Source organism: Pholcus phalangioides, unplaced genomic scaffold (assembly GCF_987345545.1).
Source record: "Pholcus phalangioides strain wild (caught in Gottingen) unplaced genomic scaffold, Ppha-v1.0 ptg000029l_1, whole genome shotgun sequence".
Taxonomy (NCBI): domain Eukaryota; kingdom Metazoa; phylum Arthropoda; class Arachnida; order Araneae; family Pholcidae; genus Pholcus; species Pholcus phalangioides.
Genome location: NW_028301619.1, coordinates 4,669,278 through 4,694,471, shown reverse-complemented (window position 1 = coordinate 4,694,471; position 25,194 = coordinate 4,669,278). Strand labels below are relative to the sequence as shown.

General features: G+C 34.5%; 1 protein-coding gene across 2 annotated transcripts in view; it reads left to right on the top strand.

Moving 5' to 3' along the window:
• The window catches only part of LOC149067598 (regulator of G protein signaling 7-like), a 181,447-nt gene that overhangs the window by 25,161 nt on the left and 131,092 nt on the right, over nt 1–25,194 (top strand). For both annotated transcript variants that reach the window (XM_089252502.1, XM_089252503.1), the window contains exon 2: nt 22,644–22,743. In XM_089252502.1, the coding sequence (XP_089108628.1) occupies nt 22,644–22,743 (100 nt within the window). The remainder of the gene's footprint in view (nt 1–22,643; nt 22,744–25,194) is intronic.

Below are 25,194 nucleotides of genomic sequence, written 5' to 3'. Positions count from 1 at the left end.
CTACTACAGTCTACCAACGTTGCAGAAGTGCTTTTACGCATTAATTTAATTAATTTTTTTCTTTTAAAGTAATTGATTAAAAATGTTTTTCCAACTTGGTAATCGGGCCGTCGACCCCTGGTGTTCCAGACACCCCCGATCGGGAACCACTGCTCTAGAGTATAGCAACCAAAATAATAGCAATTATCACAAAAAAATCTAATAATCACGATAAAATATAAAGAGATTAAATTCGCTAAAAAATAAAAAATGCTAACAACGACAATAAATCAACACCACCAATCGCAATACCATGCCTTAGATTCATTACGAGCCGAAATTGTAACAAAATTCAAATAATCCAATCGGGTAGGTTCTTTTCACAAGCGGCCAATCAGGGCGCTCATTAGTCTCACACGCAGACTCTCAGCTTCATGCTGACCACGGCGTTTGAAGTGAACAGACGCACTATTCCCGCTGAGCAACCGAGAATTAAGATTCGGTATCCAACCCAAGTGGGATCCTCTGTCAGCGTGATCAGTGTTTATATAGTTTTCCCCTGAAGACGACACACACTGCTTCTTGAAATGCATTAGGAATTGTGTATTTTCCGTATATTTGCCTTATTCGTTTGCTTAGTAAAATATAATACACTACCTATAAAAATCATGGTTGTCTTATGTAAGTATGGATAGTTTCCCGATTTATCCCGACATGAATATCATACTTCTTATCAAACGTGTCAATTGTGGCAGTATTTACGACACCCGGGGGTAAGATATTCCGTTTATTCACACCCGTATTAGAGGAAAAATTTCCTGCGACATCACAATCTAGAGTTGCCCCTTACCAAACAATAATGGTGTCCCCTTAAAACCTCCACGTTGATTTTATTGTGGAATAACTTTGTTACGTAACATTGATACTTTTCCCCCACTGTAATTCAAAATACTCTGAGCAAAATCCTACAGAACTTTGAAGCCTGAATGCGCCATCTTGTAATAACAAAAGGTGAAGTGAATTTAACCACTTTGAAAATCTTATCAGCTCAGCTCACTTCAAAGGAACACCAGATTCCTTTCCAGATTCCAGATGAATATATATGCATCTTTTTTGCAATAAAACCTTTCCTACAAAAGGAATTATTTTGTTAAAATTATTAACCACTCTGTTCGTGCATAATCATTCAGTTAATTAATATTGCGGAAATTTTCCTGAAAAGTTATTAACCATAAACAACGAGGTTATAATCAAGAATTGCTTAGGATGTTACCGATTTCGCAAGCGAAATAATGTAATTAATATCAACTTTTTGAATGAATAATGAACATCCAAAAAAGAGATGAATTTTCATTAACATATTCATCAACTGATAAACCCGTCAGCAACTTTGTCAATGAAAGCTATTCGATGAATCTAATCGAGTTTGGGTCTAAAATTGATAAGCCTACTAAAGTTGTTATTAATTAACATTTCCAGCTTGATTGAAAAATGTTTGAACGGTGTTGATTTGATTTCCAGGACAATTATCTCCGAAAGCCCGTCTTATTGGAAGATTAAGACAGAGATCTAAAGTTATATAACTAGGCATACATAGTCAATCGAAATAGACAGACATGTACAATGGAATCCCGTTTTAACGAATACCGTTTTAACGAAAACCTCGTTTTAACGAACACTTTTCTAATACCTCAAATACAACCGGAAATTCCTTTATAACGAAATTTCGTTATGACGAAGTGATTTCTCCGCTCTCTCAGAGTTCGTTATAACGGGATTCGACTGTATATCCCTTCCAGACCCTGGTGCCACAAATGTGTGGGTTGCTTTTTCTCACAGTAGATTTTTTTCTTTTGACCTCAGGGAGTTAACTCACAAAATCCTTTAAATCAGGAGTATTCATTTAGAATTCATGCTGTATTAAATTTGGGGATTTTCATTAGAGGGCAGCATTTTTAGAATCGAGCTTTCAGGGGGTTTTTAAGATGGCTTCCAGGAGAAAGTGCCTTCAAAGGAAAAGTGTGATTTTATCACCTAATAGTTAGCCAGAATATTGTGAGAAAAAATTTGTATGTAAAGATGAATATACCCTGCATCATGTTGGCTATAAAATAAATTGAACTAAGTGAATTATTTCTTCACAAAAAAATTAAAATTTGAAAAAATTGAAAAATAAAGATTTTTGCTGACATTTAAGTTTGCAATGCATTTGAGTATCAAAAATGCAAAAACAGTTTGAAAATGTCAAAAAATGAATGTTCGCATTTCAAAGGAATACTATGAAAAAGTTAACTATTGAACACTGCAATACCGAAGTTAAAGGTACCCAAAAAAATTATTATAAACCTTACAGAATAGAAATTCTCAAGCTTTAAATTCTGTGTTTCCAAGGGCTTTCATGAATTCCTTGGCATTTTCTATGATCACCATCACTGAGAACGGTAAGTTACGAACTCTAATTGCATTTAGGGGATCTTAACCTTTTTTTACCTGAGACCCAAAATCAACAAGATCAGCTTGGCTGCCCATGGAAACTGTTTTTCTGAATTGGTGAAACTAGTAATGCAATAAGTACATACAGGACTGTAAGTGGATTTGTACGATTCATCTCGGAAGCCCCTGCGAATCAACTCTGGGGCGTGACTCATAGATCAAAAATCTCTGGCTGAAATTGCATTTTTGCGACCCATTTCGGAAGACCCTGAGAATTAAGTTTGGGTCAGAACCAGTAGCTCAAGAAAATGCGCCCGAGTGGTGCTGTGGTAAGATGCTCATCTTCCACCATGAACGTTATAGTCAGGGTAGACTGGCCCGAATCCGGGGGAAGACAATCAAAAACAAGTTCTTTACGTACCAAGTCTTGGGTGGCCACCGATAGATAGCACATACATTTCCCACCCAACTCAATTGGTTGGAAATTTCCACATGACGATATGAGACCGGTGTCGGTGTGCAATAAAGTAGTAGTAGCTCAAGAATCCCTGGCTGTGTAAGTGGATATGTACGACACATTTCAGAAGCTCCGGTGAATCAAGTTTGGGTCGTGACCCATAGCTCAAGAGCCCCTGACTGTTTCGAACGATCTATCTCGAAAGCGCCTGCTTCCCAAGTTTGGTTCGTGACCCAGGAGTTAAGAACCCCTGCATTAATCCATTTCGTGATATATTGTTACGCCCAAATTCATAGAGGTATATCTTCGATAATTTCCTCAACGGACCATCACATTTGACCCATCCCACCCTAAAGTATCAAAGTACACTATTTGAAAATCGATGTTACTGAAGCTTCACGAATCCGCCCTTGGCTATATTAGGATACTACTTGACAACTAAACACTTTTTATTGATTATTTTTATGTTTTGTGTACGAAAATCATCTTTACCCGTGAGTTATTTCCTTCTTTAACTCTCGCAGTGCTGAATATCGGTAACTATCAAAACTCTGATTCGATAATTTGAAAATTGAATGAGTGCAGCATAGATAATGCATTTTTTTAAATAATTCCATTTCAATTTGATGGCAGATTCATCGTTGAAAAAAACTTCAGCTAATTCTTCATTATTTGGTGGACGCATTGAAAAATCACGATACCTAAAACATCAGACATAACAAACTGCGTTAAAATATCTCAGGCTAGAGAGAGAGAGAACGTTAACAAATACCAAAGACTTCGTATCGATCCCTCAGACCAAAGGTCAAGAAGTGGTAATTCGTAAAATGCAATTATATCTAATTCGCGAAAAAGTTCCGCAGGTTGAGTTTTTCCTTATTTTTTTTCTTTGATTTTCCTATCCGCCTCATTATGTACCGAACTGTAACCCTCCATTTTGAGATTCTTCCGCTAATAACCCATTTATCCATCTATAAATTTGACAAATTTCCGAATTCGTCCCGCTAAATTCCATTTTGATATTCGCTCGAAATCTATTCGGAGAGAGATCCTCACTCACTACAATACCTTACCTTCAAACATAACTTATATATCATATCAAACGCGATTAACCCATTAATGCCCGCACTTTGAGTCCGGTCGTCCACTGGAAGCGACAACGTTCGGCAAACTATAGACGACATTGAGTCCGGCTTCACACGCCACTTCATTCGCGACTGCACTCCATGCAGACGAGTGTATTCGTTAAATAATCTTGAGGAAATATTAAATAACTAAAATTGTTTGACAAAATTTATTAATAAATTCATTAATTTATTTATTAAAGTCCATACTTAATGAGATCTTATATTGTAAGATATATTAATAACAAAATTACTATAGGTTAGTTGCATCATATGAGTGCCACGTGTGTCTCGTGCTATGCGCGATATGTGTACAGTAAGTGCTGATATCTTGTTTTCAAATTAGCACGGAATGAATAAATTTGTAATATACCGGTCTGCCGCATTGCAGTGATTGATCAATAAATTTAAGAAATTTATATACAGGGTGGGCAAAAAGTCCATAGAAACTTTAAAAATGAATAAAAACCGGAAAAATAACCGAAATAAAAAACGATTTACAGGGTTAGCATCGCTAGGTCACGAGAATTTTTTTAAGACAGGAAAAAAATAACTAAAAAAAACAGCCGATAGGTGTCACTGGTAAGAGCGATTTCGGTGGAAATATGAAATGAGACGGTTATAAGGACTTGCGCTCCAAATCCACAATCAGTTAACCGTTATAAACCGTGTATTTAGACCTGCTGCAGTCTGCCGTTGCTGGATTTGTGACACTCGCCTGCAATGTATATGCCCTGTGGTGATGGTCACGTGGAACACATACTGCTGTAATAAACGATATGGAGGCATTCTGTTCGTTATTTGCGTATCTTTTCTTTGACTTGTGTACGTCAGCGCCACCTATCGGCGGTTTTTGAGGGGGGGTTTTTACTGTCTTAAAAAAATTCCCGTGACCTAGCGATGCTAACCCTGCAACCCGTCTTTTATTTCGGTTATTTTTCCGGTTTTTATTCATTTTCAAAGTTTTTACGGACTTTCTGCCCACCCTGTATAAATTCACTTTTGTTTAAAAATTCCAAATACCGTCTTTAAGTATTTTGAAAAAAAATTGTATGGAATGTTAATAAGTTTATGCTCGTCCCAACTTGGGCCAGCCAAGATGAAATAATCCCTTATCCTTTACATACATTCTCCTCAAGGGCCCGCTTTTTCATTATGGGCTATAAAATTAAAACTAAACTATACTATATATCTCCAGAAAGTCCTTATACATATCTTTTTTTTTTCGCAACCGTTGAACATAGACGAAGACTTTCAATTGAAAAAATTATTTTGAATGAAATAAATATCCATATTATGTAAGTAAATTAATTTCTTGAAAAAAATTCAAAATTTAACTTTTTATACTTTCCCCAGGAATCAATATCGAATTTAAAAATGTTTGTCCTTGAATATGACAAATACTTTGCAATAGTTTGACAAATACTTTGTAACGACAAACACTTGTAAGACTTGCAATATGACAAACCAGTTCCATCACCCGTACGGCAAACAACAAATCACTAAATTTAGTAATTTTTTTCGAAATCTTGATGCGGAGGAGATCATCCAAGAAAAATCTTGGGAGACCATCTTTTCAACTGACAATGAGGAATCGGTGTAAAAAATTTAAATTAGAATAATTAGAGGTTGATTTTACTTTCTTTAATGTTACTGGGTATAACTCGTTTGTTATTTATTAGTAAGTAAAATTCTACAATTATTCTCCCACACATTTGCTATGCCAAAATTGACTCATAAAATTAATTAACTACGTGTTTGCGAATAAATAGTTTATCGAATTTGATTAGTAATTTACATTGTTCAGCGGTTGTCAAAAAATCGAATAGAATGCTTGGTCTCATTTTCAAAAAGGTCTCTTCGCGTTCTCCTAAAGTCATTCTTCCGCTTTTTCGAGGCTTAGTTCGTCCTGGACTGGAGTATGCTGTAAGGTTTTGGAGACCATACCTACAGAGGGACATAGACTTGGTTGAAGGGGTGCAGAGAAGAGCTACGCGTGTCCTTATTGGCACACGGGGCTTGAGTTATGAAGAAAGACTTCATTTTTTGAATATGTTTACATTGGATGAACGCAGGTGTCGAGGAGATATGATCGAAGTGTTCAAAATTTTCAATGGGATGGATAGGATGGACCATGAACTTTTAGTACACCGCCAATCGACTGCTTTTACAAGGGGACACCAGTATCGATTGGTGAGGGACAATGCAAGGTTATGGTGTCGCAGGGAATTTTTCTCCAATAGGGTTGTTAATAAATGGAATAGCTTACCCCCGGAGGTAGTAAATTGTAACACAATTGACACGTTTAAAAAGAAATACGATAAACATGTTGGGGTAAATCGAGAAGCTATCCATTCTTAGAATAAGACAACCATAAGTATTCTTTATGGGCATTGTATAATATTTTATCATGTGTATATATTGTTTGTAATTTGTGTTAATTGCATTTTTAATTGGGTTGCTGTATTTTTGAAACATATGACAACCATATTTTTATGGGCATCTTTTTATCAGCCACCTCGTTGGGCATTTTGCCTGTTGTGGCGTTGTATTTGTATTTGTATTTGTATTTGTATTTCGAAGAGATTAAAAAGATTTCGAAAGCTTTATTTTACCTTGGGGATATTGAAGAACTGATGACGCACATAAGATCAATCTTCGGCATTCTGGTTTCCACCATTCAGTTCTTGCAGAAAAATATGGAGCTTAATTTGAAAAATAATGGGAAAAAAACGTACTTTTTTATATATATTGCCCGCAGAAAAAGTTTTGTCGTCTTTACGGGAACGTCTAAAAGTTTTGAAATTGATGAAAAATCCACACTGAGTAGATCAGTCCCTCCCACCCCTTCAAATTGATGTTGAGAGAAGTTTATCTTGTCTTTTCAGAAATTTCTATTTTGTCTTGTAGAGATTTCAGAACCGACTCATAAATTATGAATTATGTATGTGAAAAATTTTATTGGCAATTTTTGATGAAATCTAGTGTTGAGAATTAATGTGATTTTCAATAGAGATGCTCTACATAGACTTTTTCTTTTCCCTCCAGTCAATTTAATGACTGGTTCAGTTTCTAAAGACATTTGTTTTGTTGCATATTTTAATAGCATTTTTGGTCATTTTGGGGAATTTTTCTTTCAGTTTTTAAGGTATTTTTTCGAGTTTTTGGGCCATTTTTCAGGATTTTTTATGTCAACGACATCCAGGCCTTGGTCATAACTGACGTGTGTGTTATAAGCGAGATCTTGAAATTAGCATGTATAGCAATTGTCTGCATGAATGAATAAATTATTGAGAATTTCTCGGTCTAAATAAGCTTGTGCTTCACATAATTATATTTAATATGAAATGAATGTTGTTTTTGGTTGATATCTCCTGAGGAATTTTGAAAATTTATTGAAGTGTATATAATACGTACAGGTATATATAGATTACATATATGCATACATTTATTTCTTTAACTGATTTCACTGGTACTATTTGAGTTTATGCTAATGAGAGATTTTTGTTCAAAGTTGTCAGCACTTGTATAACAAATTTGAAAAAAAAAAAAAGCAACTAATGTTTGAGTATTTTTCTTGCCATCAATCAACATGCTTTTGCATAGTCTTTCAATTGGTAGAGATTTAAAATTTAATGCTCTCAAAGAGAAAAAGAGCAGTGAGGATTTCAGCTTTCACCGATCACAACAATCGTTTATCACTGCCATCTATCAAGTGATACAAAAGTAAGAGAAAAGTAAACATTCAATCATTTGAAGAGCACGTTTCACGCGCGTTTTCAAAGAAAAGACATAAAAAAATTTTAAATAACATTGTTTTTTCAATATTATAATATATATATTTGTTTCTAACATGTGACACTTTTTATTATAGTGCTAATGCAATTATCTACGGTTAATGTAATTATTTCCACAATAAATCTTTTGTTATTATAAAAATTCCAACGGCTTTCTGTGAAAAAATTAGAAAACATCTCAATATATCAACTGAATACATGTTTTGTTTTCACAGCATGTTGTATATGAATTATTTTCCAAGTTACGAGAGTGTTTCTGGTATGTTTATATCCACAGTATATATATGTTTTAAGCTGTGTATGTAGTAATTGAGAAGAAAATCTAAACGCCAAAAAAATTTTTACCCGAAGAAACAGGTCCGAAATAAAGCTTCTATTTGAGTTTTTCCGGGCATAGTGACCCTTTTTCATGTTGCCAGATATGCTACTATAAATTCCAAACATTTGGCCTGCAGTTTAATAACTACACAAGAAAATTTTAGGCGTGAACACCAATTTTTTAGTCGCCGTGGAAACCTGGCGCCTGGGATTTATCCCACCCTGGACTATAGGCACGTGTAGAAGTCATAAAAATTTAGTTTAGTTTTTTTTTTTTTCAAACATTAGTTTGTTTTACGTAAAAGTATAATATCAACATTTATTTCAATTAAAACATTTTTACAATTGGATGTTTTTGTCTACGATCAACGGTCGGGAAGATGAGTGCCTGGGTTAGGACTTACTGGACGAGCTGTATATTTTATACTTTTAATTTTGTAGACAAAATGAAAAGGGTGGTCCACTGGGTGAAAGGGATTAGCCGCGATTTTCTTCCATCTTGGTTGACATTTTTTTTCAAATAAACTTAAACGTGCTGCTTGTTAAATTCCTAAACAAAAGAGCTCGACTATTCCTCGTAACAAAAGAAAATTCGCACAGAATCACTTGAATTTCAGAATTGTCGAAAAACAAAAGAAATTGCGTCTCACGGGGTAATTGGAAGCAGAAATTACGGTCATAATAACTTCAGACTTGTTTTCTTTGAAAAACTTTCATTTCTTGACGACCGTCACGTTTTTTTTTCTTCCCACATTACAAAAAGATAGTAAAATTATACGACATTTAAGGTCATTGATTGAATATCACAAAAGAAATTATAATTTACACTAGCGGGGATTATTACTTTGCTATTTAAAGCAAAAATCCGATAAAAAGTTTTTATTCGAAGTGACGAATCTTGACCAAAACTGACTAACATTTATCGGTTCGTTTATTTCGAATATACTTATTTGATGCAGCGATCGCTTTTGAGCTGTAGATTGGTTTGAAACTCAACGCAATTTGCCATTATTCATAGATGTTAATTCCCAAATGCTTTAGTTTGATCGAGTATCAACGAGAGACAATGTTGTGTTCGGGAATCCGGCCGATTTTCATCGGTAGTTTTACGCGTGTTTCGAAATTCCGATAGCAATTCAGTGTCCGTTGCTCCAGCAATAAATCGGGAAATGAATTACTTGTCCTCCTGCAGCTGGAAGATAACTTTAGAAGTGAGCAATTCTCTGCATGCAATGAATTTACGAGAGAGCACCACCACGGATTCAGCCAATAACTTTTTTTGTGTGGGGGGAAATGGAAAATAGCGAAATTGACCACCGTGGTTTTATTCGTTGGTTTTCTTCTAATAAAAGTGCGGTCAACTTGCTGCATAAAAATGAAGCCTTGTTTAATGTGCCTTATAAACTGATAAACGAGAAGAATTTATTACGTTTCGTAAAAATAAAACCTGTACGTAAATAATAACAAATACCATTGCTGATCTTGACAGAAAGTAATTAATACATCTTAAAAAAAAAAAAAAAGGAATTCCTATACTTGTGTGCTGGCATTCTTCATCTCCGTCAATGGAATTTATTGTTTCACGTTGAAAAACAAACATCACACATAAAGAAACGAAACAAAGGCGTTTTATCATCATTTTCTGCGGAGATGCTTTTATGAACAGAAGTGGGGATGGTCATTGTACAGAATAAGATTGTAGGGGGAAAAAGTACATCATAAATAATTACGGTATTTTTGGGCTTAGGAAGGTCACAGTGAATGTCATAGAGTCCTAAAACGCATCCGTTATCAATAACATCATTGAAATAAAGCACTATGGGGGATACTATATTTATCAACATTTTTCAGATTTCTCATGGCTTTGACCATCCCCTTAATTCATAGTTTCAACGCATTGTAAGTACGGAACTGAGACTTTTCAAGCCAATCTCATCTGTGTACTAATTCTCCACGCATCAACTCTGGTCATGTCGCCATACTGCAATTTACTGCCATTAACGAGTTGGGTTGGAAATGAAGAGGTGCCCTCTATCTGTGGTAGCCTCAAGCTCGTGAGTGGAGAATTTCCTGTTATCTATATTCTTCCCCAGTTCGAACCTGGGATCTAATGGCAACTTCCACGGCAGTACACGAGCTTCTTATCACCACGCTACTCTGGCGCTAACCTCGTCAATCTGGAATTAAACTCACCCTTCAGCTGAATAAGATTGCCGAGTGTGGCAATTATTGGTTGTTTACAATTTTTTTTAAAAAAAACGTCGTTTTAAATCGATCTCTTTTCCTTCATTTTATCTAATTAAAGTTCGAGAAAGACTGCACTACATAATGTAAAGAACGATTATACAGGGTAGTAAAGAAAGTCCCTTGGTCGCATTCTACCAGTGAACCGTTGATCCTAGAGGCATACTTCCAATTAGGAAAGGTATCCAAACAACGTGTAGATAGAAAAGGAAAAACTCAAATGGATAACTTTCTCGTCCATGGGCTTATATACTGGGTAGTCAACATGGGTGGAGATACGGGGGAGGCGTGGGGGGGTTATTGCCCATCCCCAAGCGTTAAAGGCGGAGTCGACTGATCTAATGTATATATGTATATATGAATTGACATCATTATCATCATCGTGCCCCCCCCCCAGACTTCCTAGTCTATCTCTGTCTATGCTCCAAACAAGTACGCTTGGCTTTCTTTCTCGGGTTTTGGCAAGAACTTCACAGGAGACGTGAGCAATGTAGAACCTTATTAAAACTCACTTGTTTTCTTCGCTTTATTTCGTGGCATTTTCGAGGTTTTATGCAGACCCATCTAGACGCAAAAATTCCAATGCTGTCATTGATTTTCCAGACGACCACTACAGCTGCTAACCGAACATGCCCCTTGTACACATTCCTCTGCGGAATTTCTAACGAATCGGTACATGTCGAAACGTGTTGTGAAAGTGAACGTCCCCGTGTGCTCGAAAACCCAATTAGGGAGTTATTGCCCTGTCTCTCTCTTTATGCCTTTACACGTAGAAAAAAATTACACGTTTCTAAGTACAATATTTGCTGAGATATCCGAATTGGAAAAACGAAGAACAGTTGGGTAAAAGCAATATTAAATGCACGTAAAACGGTTTATCCGTATTTAACACTGCTTTTTTCCCAACTTTTCTCCGTTTTTCGAATTCGAATGTCTCAGCGAATATTGCACTTAGAAACGTGTAATTTTTTAATAAGGCATCAGGAGAGACAGGGAAATAATTTCCTAATTGGGTTTTTGGACACCCGGGGACGGTATAAAAAGTTAATTAATATAGTACTCAATATACGACCTCTTGCATATCTGAGTGCTATACGTTATATATATATATATATAACGTGTGTATATATATATATATATATATATATTATATATATATATATATAAAACCACTCTATTCATTTATAAAAATTCTGGAAGCACTAAAATATCAGTTTGAAATTGATTTTAAATTGAAGATGGCAATAAAAGAGAGCAGTGGTGTGACAGCGACAAAGGGAGAAAGGCGGGGGATTACACTGTAAAAGTTTTGTAAAAGTGCTTTTATAAAACTTGAAAAATGCAACCGATAACTGATCGGTGACATTCGAACAAATGCAACCGATCAATTCATTGGTTGTATTTTTCAATTTTTCATAAAAGAACTTTTACAAAACCTTTACAGTGTAATCTCGACCATAATCAATGATAATTCAATAAAAAATAGTTGATTATTACAGACGATTTTTTTTTAGTTTCCAACTCATTGCATTGCGTTTTCCATTGACGTTTCCTTCTTCATTTATGTTTCATTAGTTATTACTAATGAAAGACAAGTTACGTAATGAATTACACAAATATTATTTATTGCAAGAGGAAATAATATTTTTCTCCTAATGAACGAAGAATCAAATTATTTCTATATAGAACAACACGATAAAAGAAAAGTGGTGAATATTCCCTAAATCGTAAAAATGCAAAAAAAAAAAAAAATATGTTCTTCGTTATTATTTGTATCTTCGGCTTTAGAAAAAAGTTACAAATTCCATAAAACTTTGAAAAATTGAATACGATTTCCGAAGAGAATTCGGAATAAATTGTAGTTTCTTTCAACAGAGGAATTAATCTTTTACATTTTTTTGTTTCAGGAAATGGGAGATCTTTAGGACTTTTCAGAATAATATATCACAACGATTCAATTCGAAATTTTTGTGTAATTTTATTTTGGTTTGGACATTTGGAATTTTTTGTAGTGAATCGAAGAATAAAAGGCAAGAGTATTATCGTCCATCGTTAAGTTCACACGAGTATGCATAAAACCCCTAAAAAAGTCGCTAATTAAAATGGGAAAAACAAGAGTATTTCCACAGCAAGTTTCCTCTTTTGTTTTCCACGTGTCCTGTGAAATTCTCGCCAAAACGCGAGTAAAAAGGCTTTTTACTGCAAGACTAGCTTGATAGGATTTTTTCCCTCGCATTTTGGCAAGAACATGACGGAAGATTTGATGTGAGCAAAATAGAGAAATTGCTTTGAAAATTCTCTTATTTTTCGTGCTTTATTTCGCGGCATTTTCGGGTGTTTTATGTAGACCCATCTGCACTGGAAGCAAAAATTCCAAAGTTCTTCGTGATTTTTCGTAGTGCTCGTTGTAATTCCGCAATAACATTTGGCTGTTGCCGTTGCATTTTTTTCAAAATGTTGACTCTATGTGTTGACGTGGCGGAATGACAGATTTCTCGAGCATACGAGCCGGTGCTTCCGTTTGCAAAAGTCTCTCCGCAAAGAGCGGGCAGACCTTCTATCAGATATACTTACATAACATAAAAATTCACCTTCACTTCAAAATATGGAAGGCAGATGGCAGTACCAGCCAGAACACGAAACAGTACTCCGACGACATAAATACGTTAGGAACCAGCAAAGTCGAATCAGCAAATAAATTTTCTATCCACCTTGTTTATATAGTTTTTGCAGATTTTTTTTTGGGTCAGACTATATTCAATCTGATGTTCCTTGATTATTAGCCGGTGTGGAATATTCGGTCTGAGTGCATGTTGCTTGACGAATTTTGTAGTTTACACTTTGGGTGATAACAGGCCGCTCTTACCAAACGCGGGCACCTTTGCGAAGATAATAGAGGGACCAGAGGTGTCTTGATAATTTTGGGACCCCTTGGCCCCTAATTTTATATTGGGAGAATGTATGTGTTTTGTGGGAGAGGGAAATCGAAAATTCAGAATATGAAAATCAAAAAAATTCAGAATAAATGAAAAATAATTCCAGCACTAATGGATATTCAAAGTGAATGCAAGGAATTATTATAATTCCAGCGTCCATAAAAATTCAGAATAAATAACAGCTATAATTCCAGCACACTTGAAATTCAGAATAAATCCAAGAAATGATATTCCGTCACCAATGGAAACTCAGAATAAATTTAAGAAATAATTCCAGAATTTTAAGGAAAATTCAGAAGAAAATGAAAGAAATAAGTCCGGAAATTCATGAAAATTCAGAATTCCAAAAATGACGGAAATGGAGAAATCCAGAATTATTTATTTCCAGATGCAAATGCAGAATGTTCCAGAATTATGTTTTTCTAAATGAAAATGCAGAATTACAGAGAACTGCCGAAACGAATTATTATTACTGTAATTGAGCCTCCGAAAACGCGAGGACAGCTGCGACCGCACCTGTCGCACACCCGAGGGCGGCTCTGGTTGATAATTGCAGTGTATGCAACATGATGCCTTCTCTAAAGATATATTGGCTTAGAGCTCTGCTACGTGCAGATTAGTTGTGGCTACTTTGCATACTGCATGACGAATGGTCTCCAGTTGTTCTTAGTCACAACACTTGTCTGATTTGATGCTAATTCAACGTATATTAGTGGTATTTCTCCCCTCTTAGTACGGTCCTGTATTGTTTTCGCGGTTTTATTCTGTTTTGGGAAGAAAGCCACATTGATTGGAAACGCAGCTTTGTCGATGTGGATGGACTGCAGGTCACTGTAATGCTTGCCGTGAATCACTTTCTTACTCAAACACCTCTCTCGTGTTTCTAGTCATTCTCTAATGAATTTGTTGCCGTTCGGATACGGTGATGTATATCAGCTGTCGCATCTCTCAGCCGTAAGTTTTCTACATGCTTGTACAGCTGATCAAGTAGGTTCGATATTTCACTAGCTCTTGTCGTCCGTCTGCTATATTTTACTCTCTGTTATGGTGGATTTCATGTTGTGATACTTTCTTTTCGTCACAGCTGTTTGTGCATGCTTTTTTGATGCAGTACAACAGCTTTTCTTAACCTATGGTCCGCGAACCAGAGGTGGTTTTCGATGATCACCAAGGCCCGGATGTTGTTGTCCTAAAGAATCTTCAAAATGACTTTAAAAATATCCTAAAAACTTGAAAATACCTTAAAACTTTAAAAAAATGTCAAAATGTCATAAAAATAATAAAACAAAGTTCTATTGAAAAACTGGTAATGTTCGAAAGCCGTAAGAAAAAAATTATCAAATCATACGTCAAATTTTCAAGGGGAAAAAACCGCAAAGGGGATTACCGCAAGGCGTAACCGTAATATGATGGGTTACCATAGATAACGTGGCCATAATTATCGTGAAAAAAATACGCAAACTTGGTCGATGACCCCGAATCATGTCTTTTGTTATCGGACTTTGGGCAAGGATACCCTGTCGATTCGAGAACTGGGTGGCCAAAGCCGGAAATTCGGACATTAGCCAAGTCAATTTCGGGTTTTGGCAGTAAGATACACAAATATGCAAACATATTTCTGTCCGACGCGTGAAATAATAATCGTATTTGAATTATAACTCTTGATTCTTGTAAACAAGTGAAGAATTTTTTTTTTTTGGATACATCATTCTTTTCACTTAACACTGGCACTGTGGCAAAGTCAGTAAATACCGTTCCTACTGTTCGTTGAAGAAAATCTGATCATTATTTCGCATTTTTATATCATTCGCACTTCACATTTTTCGCTTTTTAGTTCTATCTCTGAAAACGAAACAAGAAAAAGAGATATCATTGTGGAGGTTCACCCTTTTCGTCAGAAAGATATCGAGCTCAAAAGTTTTAATTAGTTTCCCCCTCATCCAATTAAAAATTCAAAGTTTTTCCGTTTCTGTATGTTTCCTTCGATTTCCAGACGCTCAATAAGGCACGTAATCCACAACTTCTCTCGAATGATATGGAAATTCATTCTCCCGTTTATTTTTCCAAAAAAATCCTATTTCCTATAAGCAAGTCATTCACATGCATTCTTATTTCCTTCTTGATTTTGAAACTAATTTTTATTACATATTTAAATAATTTCTCTTCAATTCTTCTTTTCTAGCACCACTTTCATTTCGCGATTTACATTCCTTTTTTGATTTAACATTGCATCAATTTATCTTTTTTTAAAGTAATAATATTGAGTATTTAGAATAATTGAACATAAATTGTTTCTATAGCTGTGAATTTTTTCAATGTAAAAAAATTATATTATACAATGTAAAAAATTATAATATTGCAAATATTTCAAGATTTTAACGTAATGTTAGTTCATTTGTAATTAAAATATTTTTTCTTAATACGACTAATATTTGTGTTGAAAATATATTTATAGAATGTTTTAGTTTAAAAAAAATGAAATTCTACGAATGAAATCGGAGAATATATAATATATGTTGTTTTTGTATTTCCTGGAGAGAGAAATATTTGGAATTCCAAAGAATTTCCAATTATTTTTACATTTCGAAAATGAAGCTAACGATTAACAAGAAACTTTGGAGAAAAATAACATTTTTTTTGCTTTTGTAGTGATTTGAGAACCTTTAGCAATTTTTCAAAATTAAAAGGAAAACGTCAAAAAAAAGAAAAGTTAGTTCCATGTAATGAATAAAAAACTTACATTATTCATTATATCGTCGTCTAAATGTCCTCCCATTAAGTTTAATTAATGAGGCAACAATGGAAGTTAGAATAAAAAAAAAATATATATATATATATATATATATAAGAGAGGTTAAGTATTTAAAAATCTAAAAATTACTAATTGCATTTTGTAGGGAAACCTGGAAAATAATAATAATAATAATTGCTCGCTTGATGTTTCTTGATATATAGTTATTCATTTGAAAACTGGATTTAAAGTTTGTTTTTTTATTTTTCTTTCCTGATGACGATGGTTTTTCAACATTCTTGTTCTGCTCGATTTCTCCAGATTTTATCGAAAGTTATTTTAGGGAAAGAAAAGTAATTTTGCTTATATTTTTATGCGCATTAAATGTGTGATTTTTTTCATTGTAAATGAAGAAGATTAACAACATGTACATTTTTGTGATTAACGGAAAGAAATATGTATTCAATGGAATAGGAACTATGCAAAAATGCTAGTTTTAAAGGATTATAAAAATGTTTAGTTACGTCTCAATCCAACAAACGCTGTTTTTACCTGCTCTCTACAAGCTGCCTGCAGGTAAAACTGTTTTATTCGTATTTAACACTACTACTAAACTACACACATGTGCATCTCGTCCATATTCCTCTGCGGAATCTCTAACGAATTGGTATATGTGCGTGTACGTGTAGTGAAACCTGACGTGAAGTTTGTTTCTGTGTAATGCTTGTTATGTGTAGTGCTGCCATCTGTCACCAGCTTTTCTAACTATGAGTGAAGTTTAATGATTGAATAATTTATCGTTGTAGGCCTGTTGCTCTCTGTGGTGAGACTTTTTAATAGGGAGATCGGCTCGCATTTGCACCTCAAAGTTGAGAACCACAGGAAACCAACTTCAGCTGACTACCACTGTGGTGACGGTGGGGTTCGAACCCGGATCCTTGTGATGCGAGTCCGTTATTATGACCACTCGACCACCACAGCGGCCGTATTTAACACTGCTTTTTCCCAACTTTCCCCAGTTTTTCGAATTAGAGAATATCTCAATGAATATTGCACTTAGAAACACGGAATTTTTTTCTGTTATCATCAGGAGACTTCATTGCTTTCATGAAATAAGTCTGGACTGTAGGCCGAATGTTTCAACACTTGCAGAGAAAAATTCGGCAAAAAAAAAAAAAAAAAAAAAAATTGGTTGCTCGCTGGTACACGTCTGGCTTATGGCTTATACCATTGCTGGATTAGGAGGGAGTTTGCAATAAGTTTATTTTTAGTTCTTGCATACGTGTCAAGCATTACGCTATATACAATGTGAGTCCATAGTGCTTGCATCACTTTTAGATCTTCTGATCTTCCGACTATGATTCAGTCTATTTCAAAAATGGAAGGGAAGATGTTTCTCAAGTCGGTTAGTACTGCATATTTCAGTTGACACAAATTATTCATTATTTTATTCGTAACTCGCTATTTTTTTATACAAAACCCAAAATTCCAACAGTGGTAAAATTATTTTGGAACGGCTACAAACACATATTACCGTATAGAAGACAGATTTGTCATTCTTTCTTTTCCTTAACAAACACAGGCAACCATCATACAAGTAACAGAATCTAAAAAAGCAACCCTACGTTCATCCCAACACTGCTGCTGCCTTAGATATCTATAACAGACACGAAATTGATTCTCACATTATTAACTCCACCGAGTTTTTAATACGACGTAACGCATCTATCACTAGCACTGGAGAAAAAATAAATTTTTATTCAGTGTGATTAATATGCATACACGCATAACGTCCTTAGACTTGGTCGTGTCTTCCATCTTCTTTCGATCGCGTGATTCGTGTCATTTCTGTGGAAAGTAAAAGCTAAAAATTTCAAAGTATGAGGTTAGAAAGATATCTTATAGCTTCTCTTTTGTTTTTTCCTTCCCCCAATGTTCTCGAAATCCATTTTTCCCACAATTTCCCGTAAAACGAATTCTTATAAAACAAAACGATCTTGTCTTAACTGTCAGTCATGGGGGGAAAAAAATGAAAAGGATCCAGGTTTTCGTGCAACACTTTTTCTTCCGATATACCATGGTTTTTCGCGTAAACACTTTCTGGCTAAATTGTTTGTATTGATTGCTTCGTTTCTGCACAAGCCCTTTCTATCTATTGATCAATAAACGGGTTTTTGTTTAAGAATTAAAAAACATGAAAAATCTCTGTAGATATTTTTTAACTAATTTTTCCATTTTTCGTTGAGTTTTTTATTTTGTTGAAAAGTTAAACGAAATTATCTCGGTTTTAATGTTATTGAAGACGAAACTTAAAAAAAATATTTTTTTTAACCATAAAATAAATCTTTCTTTCTGTTTATAAAGCAAAAATATACGTATCGTCATTCTGTGTTAACGTAATACAAAGCGGCAATATATATCGTCAATTTTTCTAACGAAATATTTTCCAATCGGAAAGTTTCGATTTTTTCATAAAACAACGTCCGATTTAATTTCGTGTTGGAGTGTATTATGATTAGGGCTCGGAATCGATTAGAATTTTTAACTGGTTAATCAAAAAATTTTAATCGATTAATAGAATTTTTGTCGAATATTTTTAAATGGTATTAATTCATAGCAAACGTAGTGTCGGTAACTATATAATATTCATTGATGCTATAAAATATATTCTATTCATTTCACACGCATCTATCCACTGAATGGATGTAAGCAAATATAGAAATAGATTAAGAACTAAAGGCCATCCGCTTGAAGCTATTTTAATATCGTCTCCCTTTACCGGAAACATGAATGTGCAAATTTCTAGAACTTGGAAAACGACTTTTAAATGTTAATCTATGAAAGTTGTTCTCCTAAAATGTTTTGTGAAATGTGTTTCAATAGGGGATGCGATTTGCGTTTCTGGCAAAACTTAGCAAAATAAGTGATCCAGTTGATAAACCAAAAACTCAAAATTTGCACATTTGTGTGTCTGGCATGAGGGGGACGATATGCTGCATATACTATGCTGCTATCATAGCCTGGAATTTCTTAACTTGGATCTTGTCGCTTTTTTAACTGATAATTTTAGAAATCATCACTAATTTTCGTTGAATCCACTTGGGTTTCAACATGTCAAAAATTTTGATCAAAATATTGATTCAAATAGTTTTAAATATGGGCACTTACCCGAAATGTTATGCATGGGAAACATGATTTAAGACATTTAATCGTTTTAGTCACATATATCAAGCTAAATTATAAACTTTTGGTAAAACTTTCCATCTAATTTTGATCAATTAACTCAACTAAGATTTTTAACTGCGATTAACAATGGATCAAACAACCGAATCGATTAATCGATTAATCGGACCAGCCCTAATTATGATGACAAAGAATGTGTGTGTGAGATATGAAAATGAAAATGAAATCTTGATATGAAAATAGGAGTATGATACCTTCGTGTATGTAATCTTGAGATTACTATAATTATATCTAAAATTGTTATAAATACACCTACAATTAATATAACTAAACACTCGTTATTTGACTTCATTCCAATACTTTTATTATTAGGGATCAAATTTTTTTGACGTGTCATGTTTTTTTATGACAAATATTTTGGTCATTTTCGAGCGATTGGTCATATTTTAAGCATTTCTGAGCGATTGGTGATATTTGGTTTATTTTCGGAATTTTCAAGTAAAAATAATATTTTTGGTGATTTATATCACCGAAAACTCTTGGTCCTGCCTAAATTTGAGTGCTCAAAGTAAAATGATACGGAATTTTTTCCACGACTTTGGAGAAAATATTTTGAGCACCGATGGTAGCCACTGCGCGGTCATGTGGGTATCGTGAGGGATTCAAATCACGAGAGCCTGGTTTCGAATTTCACTGCTGTAGTGGTGGTAGTTAGCTGAAGTTGGTTTTCTATCGTCTTCTAGCTTCAGGCGTAAACGTGAGTCTATCTCCCGGTTAACAAGTCTCACAACGACCCTACAATCAGGGCCGCAACCAAAAACTACGACTGCCCACCAAGGCAAGTAGCCATTTTGGCGTCCCTTCTACTCGTAATTTTGAATTAACGAAAAACAAACTTGGCATTGCTGCTGGTCCAGCACCCGCGGTATCAGACATCTCTGCCCTACCCTCTAATACCGTAATCAAATACAAATACAAATACAAATACAACGCCACAACAGGCAAAATGCCCAACGAGGTGGCTGATAAAAAGATGCCCATAAAAATATGGTTGTCATATGTTTAAAAAATACAGCAACCCAATTAAAAATGCAATTAACACAAATTAACAAGTGTTATCCTACATGCAATCCTACCTACAACTGTACAAATATGAAAACATTATAGTTCACTCACAATTCGAAATACAGATGGCATCACTAACTTCACGCACAACACTAGATACGCAGTCGGTTAGGTATATTATTTCATCAGGTAGAGAAAATTTCAATTAAAAAAGTAAATTGATGGGATTTTTGTTGGTTTTTTAACATAAGAAGCAATAACTGAGAAGATGAAATAATGGGAAAATTATGAGGTTATAGTTTTTTTTTTTGAATTTTTTAAGGTCATTCTTAGCTCATAAATGCTTGTATATTTTTAAGATTTTTAGGTCATAAAACTCCAAACCGTACTTATTATACAGGGTGTCCTGTAAGTGCTGATGCGACTTTTATCTCAACTGTCCGTCGTAGAGGTGTGATTTCAATTTAAAACATGCTCAAAAGGCGTTCACCAGTTACCCTATCCTACTAGTTTTGAGAGTGAAAATAATGTGTCGCAAAATAAAAAAAAATCTATGTTTTCATACGGTCCCTTTGTCCTCTAATCTCCGATTGGAAAGTTGACCTGTATCTCCTGGGCCCAACAGAAAAAAAAAACCATGTTTCTAAGTGCAATTCTCTGAGATATTTGAATTCAAAAACAAAAGTTATGAAACAACAGCACAAACTAACGGACACGCAACGCTCCTTTCCCTCATTTATGCTGTCATTTCCCAATTATTATCCAATTGTTGAATTCGAATATCTCAGCGAATATTGCACGTTGAAACTTGCAATTTTCTAATTGAAAGTTACAATTACAAGTAGGGTGTCGTATAAAAAGTTTAGATTTCTTGTTTTGTGGCGCACTGTATCTTCACTCTCGAAACTGGTACGGGTTAATTTTTGAATGCCTTTCGAGCATTTTTTAAATTGGAATCATACCTCTACGACGAACGGTTAATGAGATAAAGGCTACATTAGTACTTACAAGGCACTCTGTATTTCATTTACTCACCAAAAATGAAACATTTCGTCGCAAGTGTAATACAAGTGTGTGTGTTTGATCGGCAGTGACAGCATTGGTTCTTCTATGTACGTGATGTACCATATACAGGTGCTTTATCTTGATAAACGAAATACATACTTTTTTGAATTCATCCACATTAAATTCACAAAATCCGATAACGAATTTTGACTCTCAAAATCAATATAAATCTCACAAATTAAAAGGAAACGCAATTTATAAGTATTGAAATTTAATTAAGATTAAAACTGATACCGGGTTTGATTTTAAATAGGACTTTACGCGAGTAAATAAATTGCATGTGAATATTCGAAAAGAGACAAATAAAATTTCTACTGAGCAACGATAAATTTAAATTTGTTATTGATGATTTTTTTTCCATGTTATGTTATTTTGATTGGAGAAAAAAATCTTTCGTCATGTGAAATCAAATGGTAAATAACTAAAGTTTCAAATTTCAAGGTAGTTATTATTTTATTTGTCTTAGAATTTTCGATTCCAGTTCAAATTTCGTTGAAGCAGCGATTCAACTTTTTTTTTCTTCGGCGATTCTCTTGAGGTAGATAAAAACCTGAGCAATTTGATTTTAAAAAATTGTATATTTTTATTAAATGAGGAGAAGCACGAATTTTTAGAATTGGCTTCATATAAGAAATGATTTTGACTAGATTATAAAATGCATATTTTTACTTTAACTTCAAATATGCGATGATTTTTCGAAGAAACGACGAAAATATATTTTTTTAAATACTGTTTGAAAAATTATTACTTTAAAAAACCTTTGTTATTATTCAAAAATTCATTTGATTAATTCCGATTTTCTACAAAAATGAATTATTTTATATGATGAAGTTGTGCATTTAGAAATGTTTTAATGTTCAGAATCGACTGTAAAATGATTGTATTTGGCTATTCCTCAATACGTAATGAAAAAAAATGTTGTTGTTGCTGTTTTTTGGCTCTCCGATCGGGCATGTATTTTCAGACATCCTTGTAGAAAATACGTATATCATCAATATTGTGTTTGAAGCGACCCCAGAAACTATGAATTCATGGCAGGTTTAGTGTTCTTTTCATTTCAAATCACCATTGATGACGAAATTAATTTTAAATGTAATTTAAATTGCTACCTGGGAATCCGAGTGAAGGCCTTAGAATCAATTACACATGGATTAAAGTCCCAAGTAGGTCAAAAACTTGTCTAATTGAAGAAATCGTGTGAATAATGTTTAATGGTTCAACAATCGCGTCATATAATTTTTGCGCTGCCTGTCGATTCTGAACATCTTTTCTCAAATATAGCTGATATTAATTAATCATTGTATGGTGTAGATGGAGAAAATTGTTGAAAAGATGCAAGACGAATCGGAGAAAGGTGTACCTGTGAAGACAGTCAAAAGTTTCATGACGAAGATCCCGAGTGTTTTCACGGGTAAGATAAGTTTTACATCTTTTAATATGCATTACTCATGGTTGAAAAATTCCATATTACAAATATTTTTAGATAAACCACAATACTTTTTTTTATTTGTGATGGCTGTGACAGAGATTTTTATACAATTATCCCAAAACTTATCTAAATACAGGGCGTTCATAATCAAAGTTCTCGTACTTTGAGTAGTTTTTGAAAGAACTACTAACATCCCCCCCCCCCACGAAGACAGCCGAATTTTCGGGATATTATAATGAGACCATGGAAGATAGATTTATGCAATAAAATAGTTAAATTTTCGACCACCAGGTGAAAGAGTGATGATTTTTATTGCATTTTCCTTCTCTCCATGTGCCATATGTGTGACGTATATATCAAGTTTTAATAGAATACGTCCACCACAACGAGCGATATATAGGTCTTGATCTATTTTTTATTGCATAAATCTCTTTTCCATGGTCTCGTTAAAATATTCTGCAAATTTGACTGTATTCGGGTGTATTCTGAAAATGTATTCGGACGTGTTAGTTTTTGAGAAAAACTACTTAGAGTTAGGGTGGCCAGTTGTCCCAGTATTTTTCATTGTGTCTCGAAAAAGGCTTTCGGAACGCCTGTTTGTCCCGGTTTTCACTTGCGCAATTAAATAGTCATTTTCAATATTTTTTTTTTATTTAACTTTCAGCTACTTTAGATATTATGCTAGGAATTTGGAATTCTACTCTTATATTTTAGACATGTTAATATTTGGATGACTTATAGATGACCTATACGATGACTTATTTATATATGAATCATTGTAGCTCCATTTACATTTGCAATATTAGGGTGTAAAGTCGCTGAACTAGTGCTCTGCTATTATACTATAAGTCATCGTATGCCATTCAGGTCACTGGATTGTTTTACAATACTGAACTTCACACTCTTCAATGATTGTCAGACATAAAAAAAATAACATTAGGAAGAACTAAAGTAGCAGCAATAGTCAAATCAATATTAGCACCTGACACCACCAAGCAAATATGTGATCTTGTAGGTTCTCACTATTATGGTATTTCTATCGATGCCAGTAATCACTGTGCTGGAAAAATATTTCCCTTAATTGTATAATATTTCACACCTAAGAATGGTATGGCAGCAAATTTACTTGATCTTGATAGCCTTAGAAGAAAATAACATTGATAAACGCAAATGCGTAGCGTCCTGTGGGGACAATGCTAATACTAATTTTGGTGGAATACAACGAGGTGATCTAATAGTGTGTACGCGAGGTTGAAAAATGGAATTAAATGAGAGTATTCTTGGAGTTGGGTGTCCTGCTCACATACTTCATAATTCCACAAACACTGCTACCGATGTTCTGAGCGTTGACATTGAAAGTGTAATAATTATTTTGTATAATTTTTTTTTCGTATACACAGTACGGAACGCCTGAAAGAGTTTTGTGAGTTCATGGATGTAGAATTTCATTCATTACTGTCACATACAAAAAGAAGATAGTTGTCTTTGTTCACGGCTGTAGAGTGCGTATTACATTTGTGTGGTGTGGACTAAAATCGTATTTCCTCTTTGAAGAAGAATCGCCTAAAGCTCTTCTAATCTTCTTTGAAAATCCTATAAGTGAGGCATGTATCCGTAGCTTCAAGAAAACAGATATTTTTTGGATACTGAGCTAGGACTTGAACCCAGGCCCTGTTGCAAACCGGGCAAGTATGCAACCATCTACACCACTGGAGACACGACCCTGCCTTCCTTATTTCAAGCACTGTATAGTGAGGCACTGAAGTAGAGGAATTAGTAGCCTTCCTTAACTTCAGCAAATGCCCCCCCCCCCAGGTGGGACGTTAGAGAGACTGCTTTGCAGGCAGAAATTCCTGAGAGCTTTGACACTGAGATTATTGATGATATTAAAGAAACCAGCCATGGCCCGCGTTTGCTCCTATATGGGATAGAAACCCGTTATCTCGTAAGGTTCGGATTGTCTCTTCTAGGGAAAAACGTTTGCATTGTTAATCTAATGATTTCAATCGCTTTTACGTTATGCACTTAAGCGTAAAGCACTGCTGTGATAGTTCACACTAGAAACATTCGTAGTCTTTGAAACGAAATAATCAATTTTGCATTGATTCCTATGGGAAATAGGAAACTTTTTCTGTTTTTCCTACCAAAATTAGAGTTTTGAAAATGTCCCGGTTTCTCCCGATAATTGTTAATCATGTCCCGGTTTTCAACAACGATTTCCCGGATTTATCCTGGTTTTGCAGGCACCTCATTTGGTCACCCATTCAGAGTACTAGAACTTTAATTATAAACGCCCTGTATATCAAGTGGAATTGCACTGTATGAGCAGGCCAGATCTGGACTCAGATATTGCGTCTCGCAGCTCTTCTAAACACACAACAATTTACATTCATTTGTGAACGAATATAGGATGGCAAAATTTTTCGAAATAAC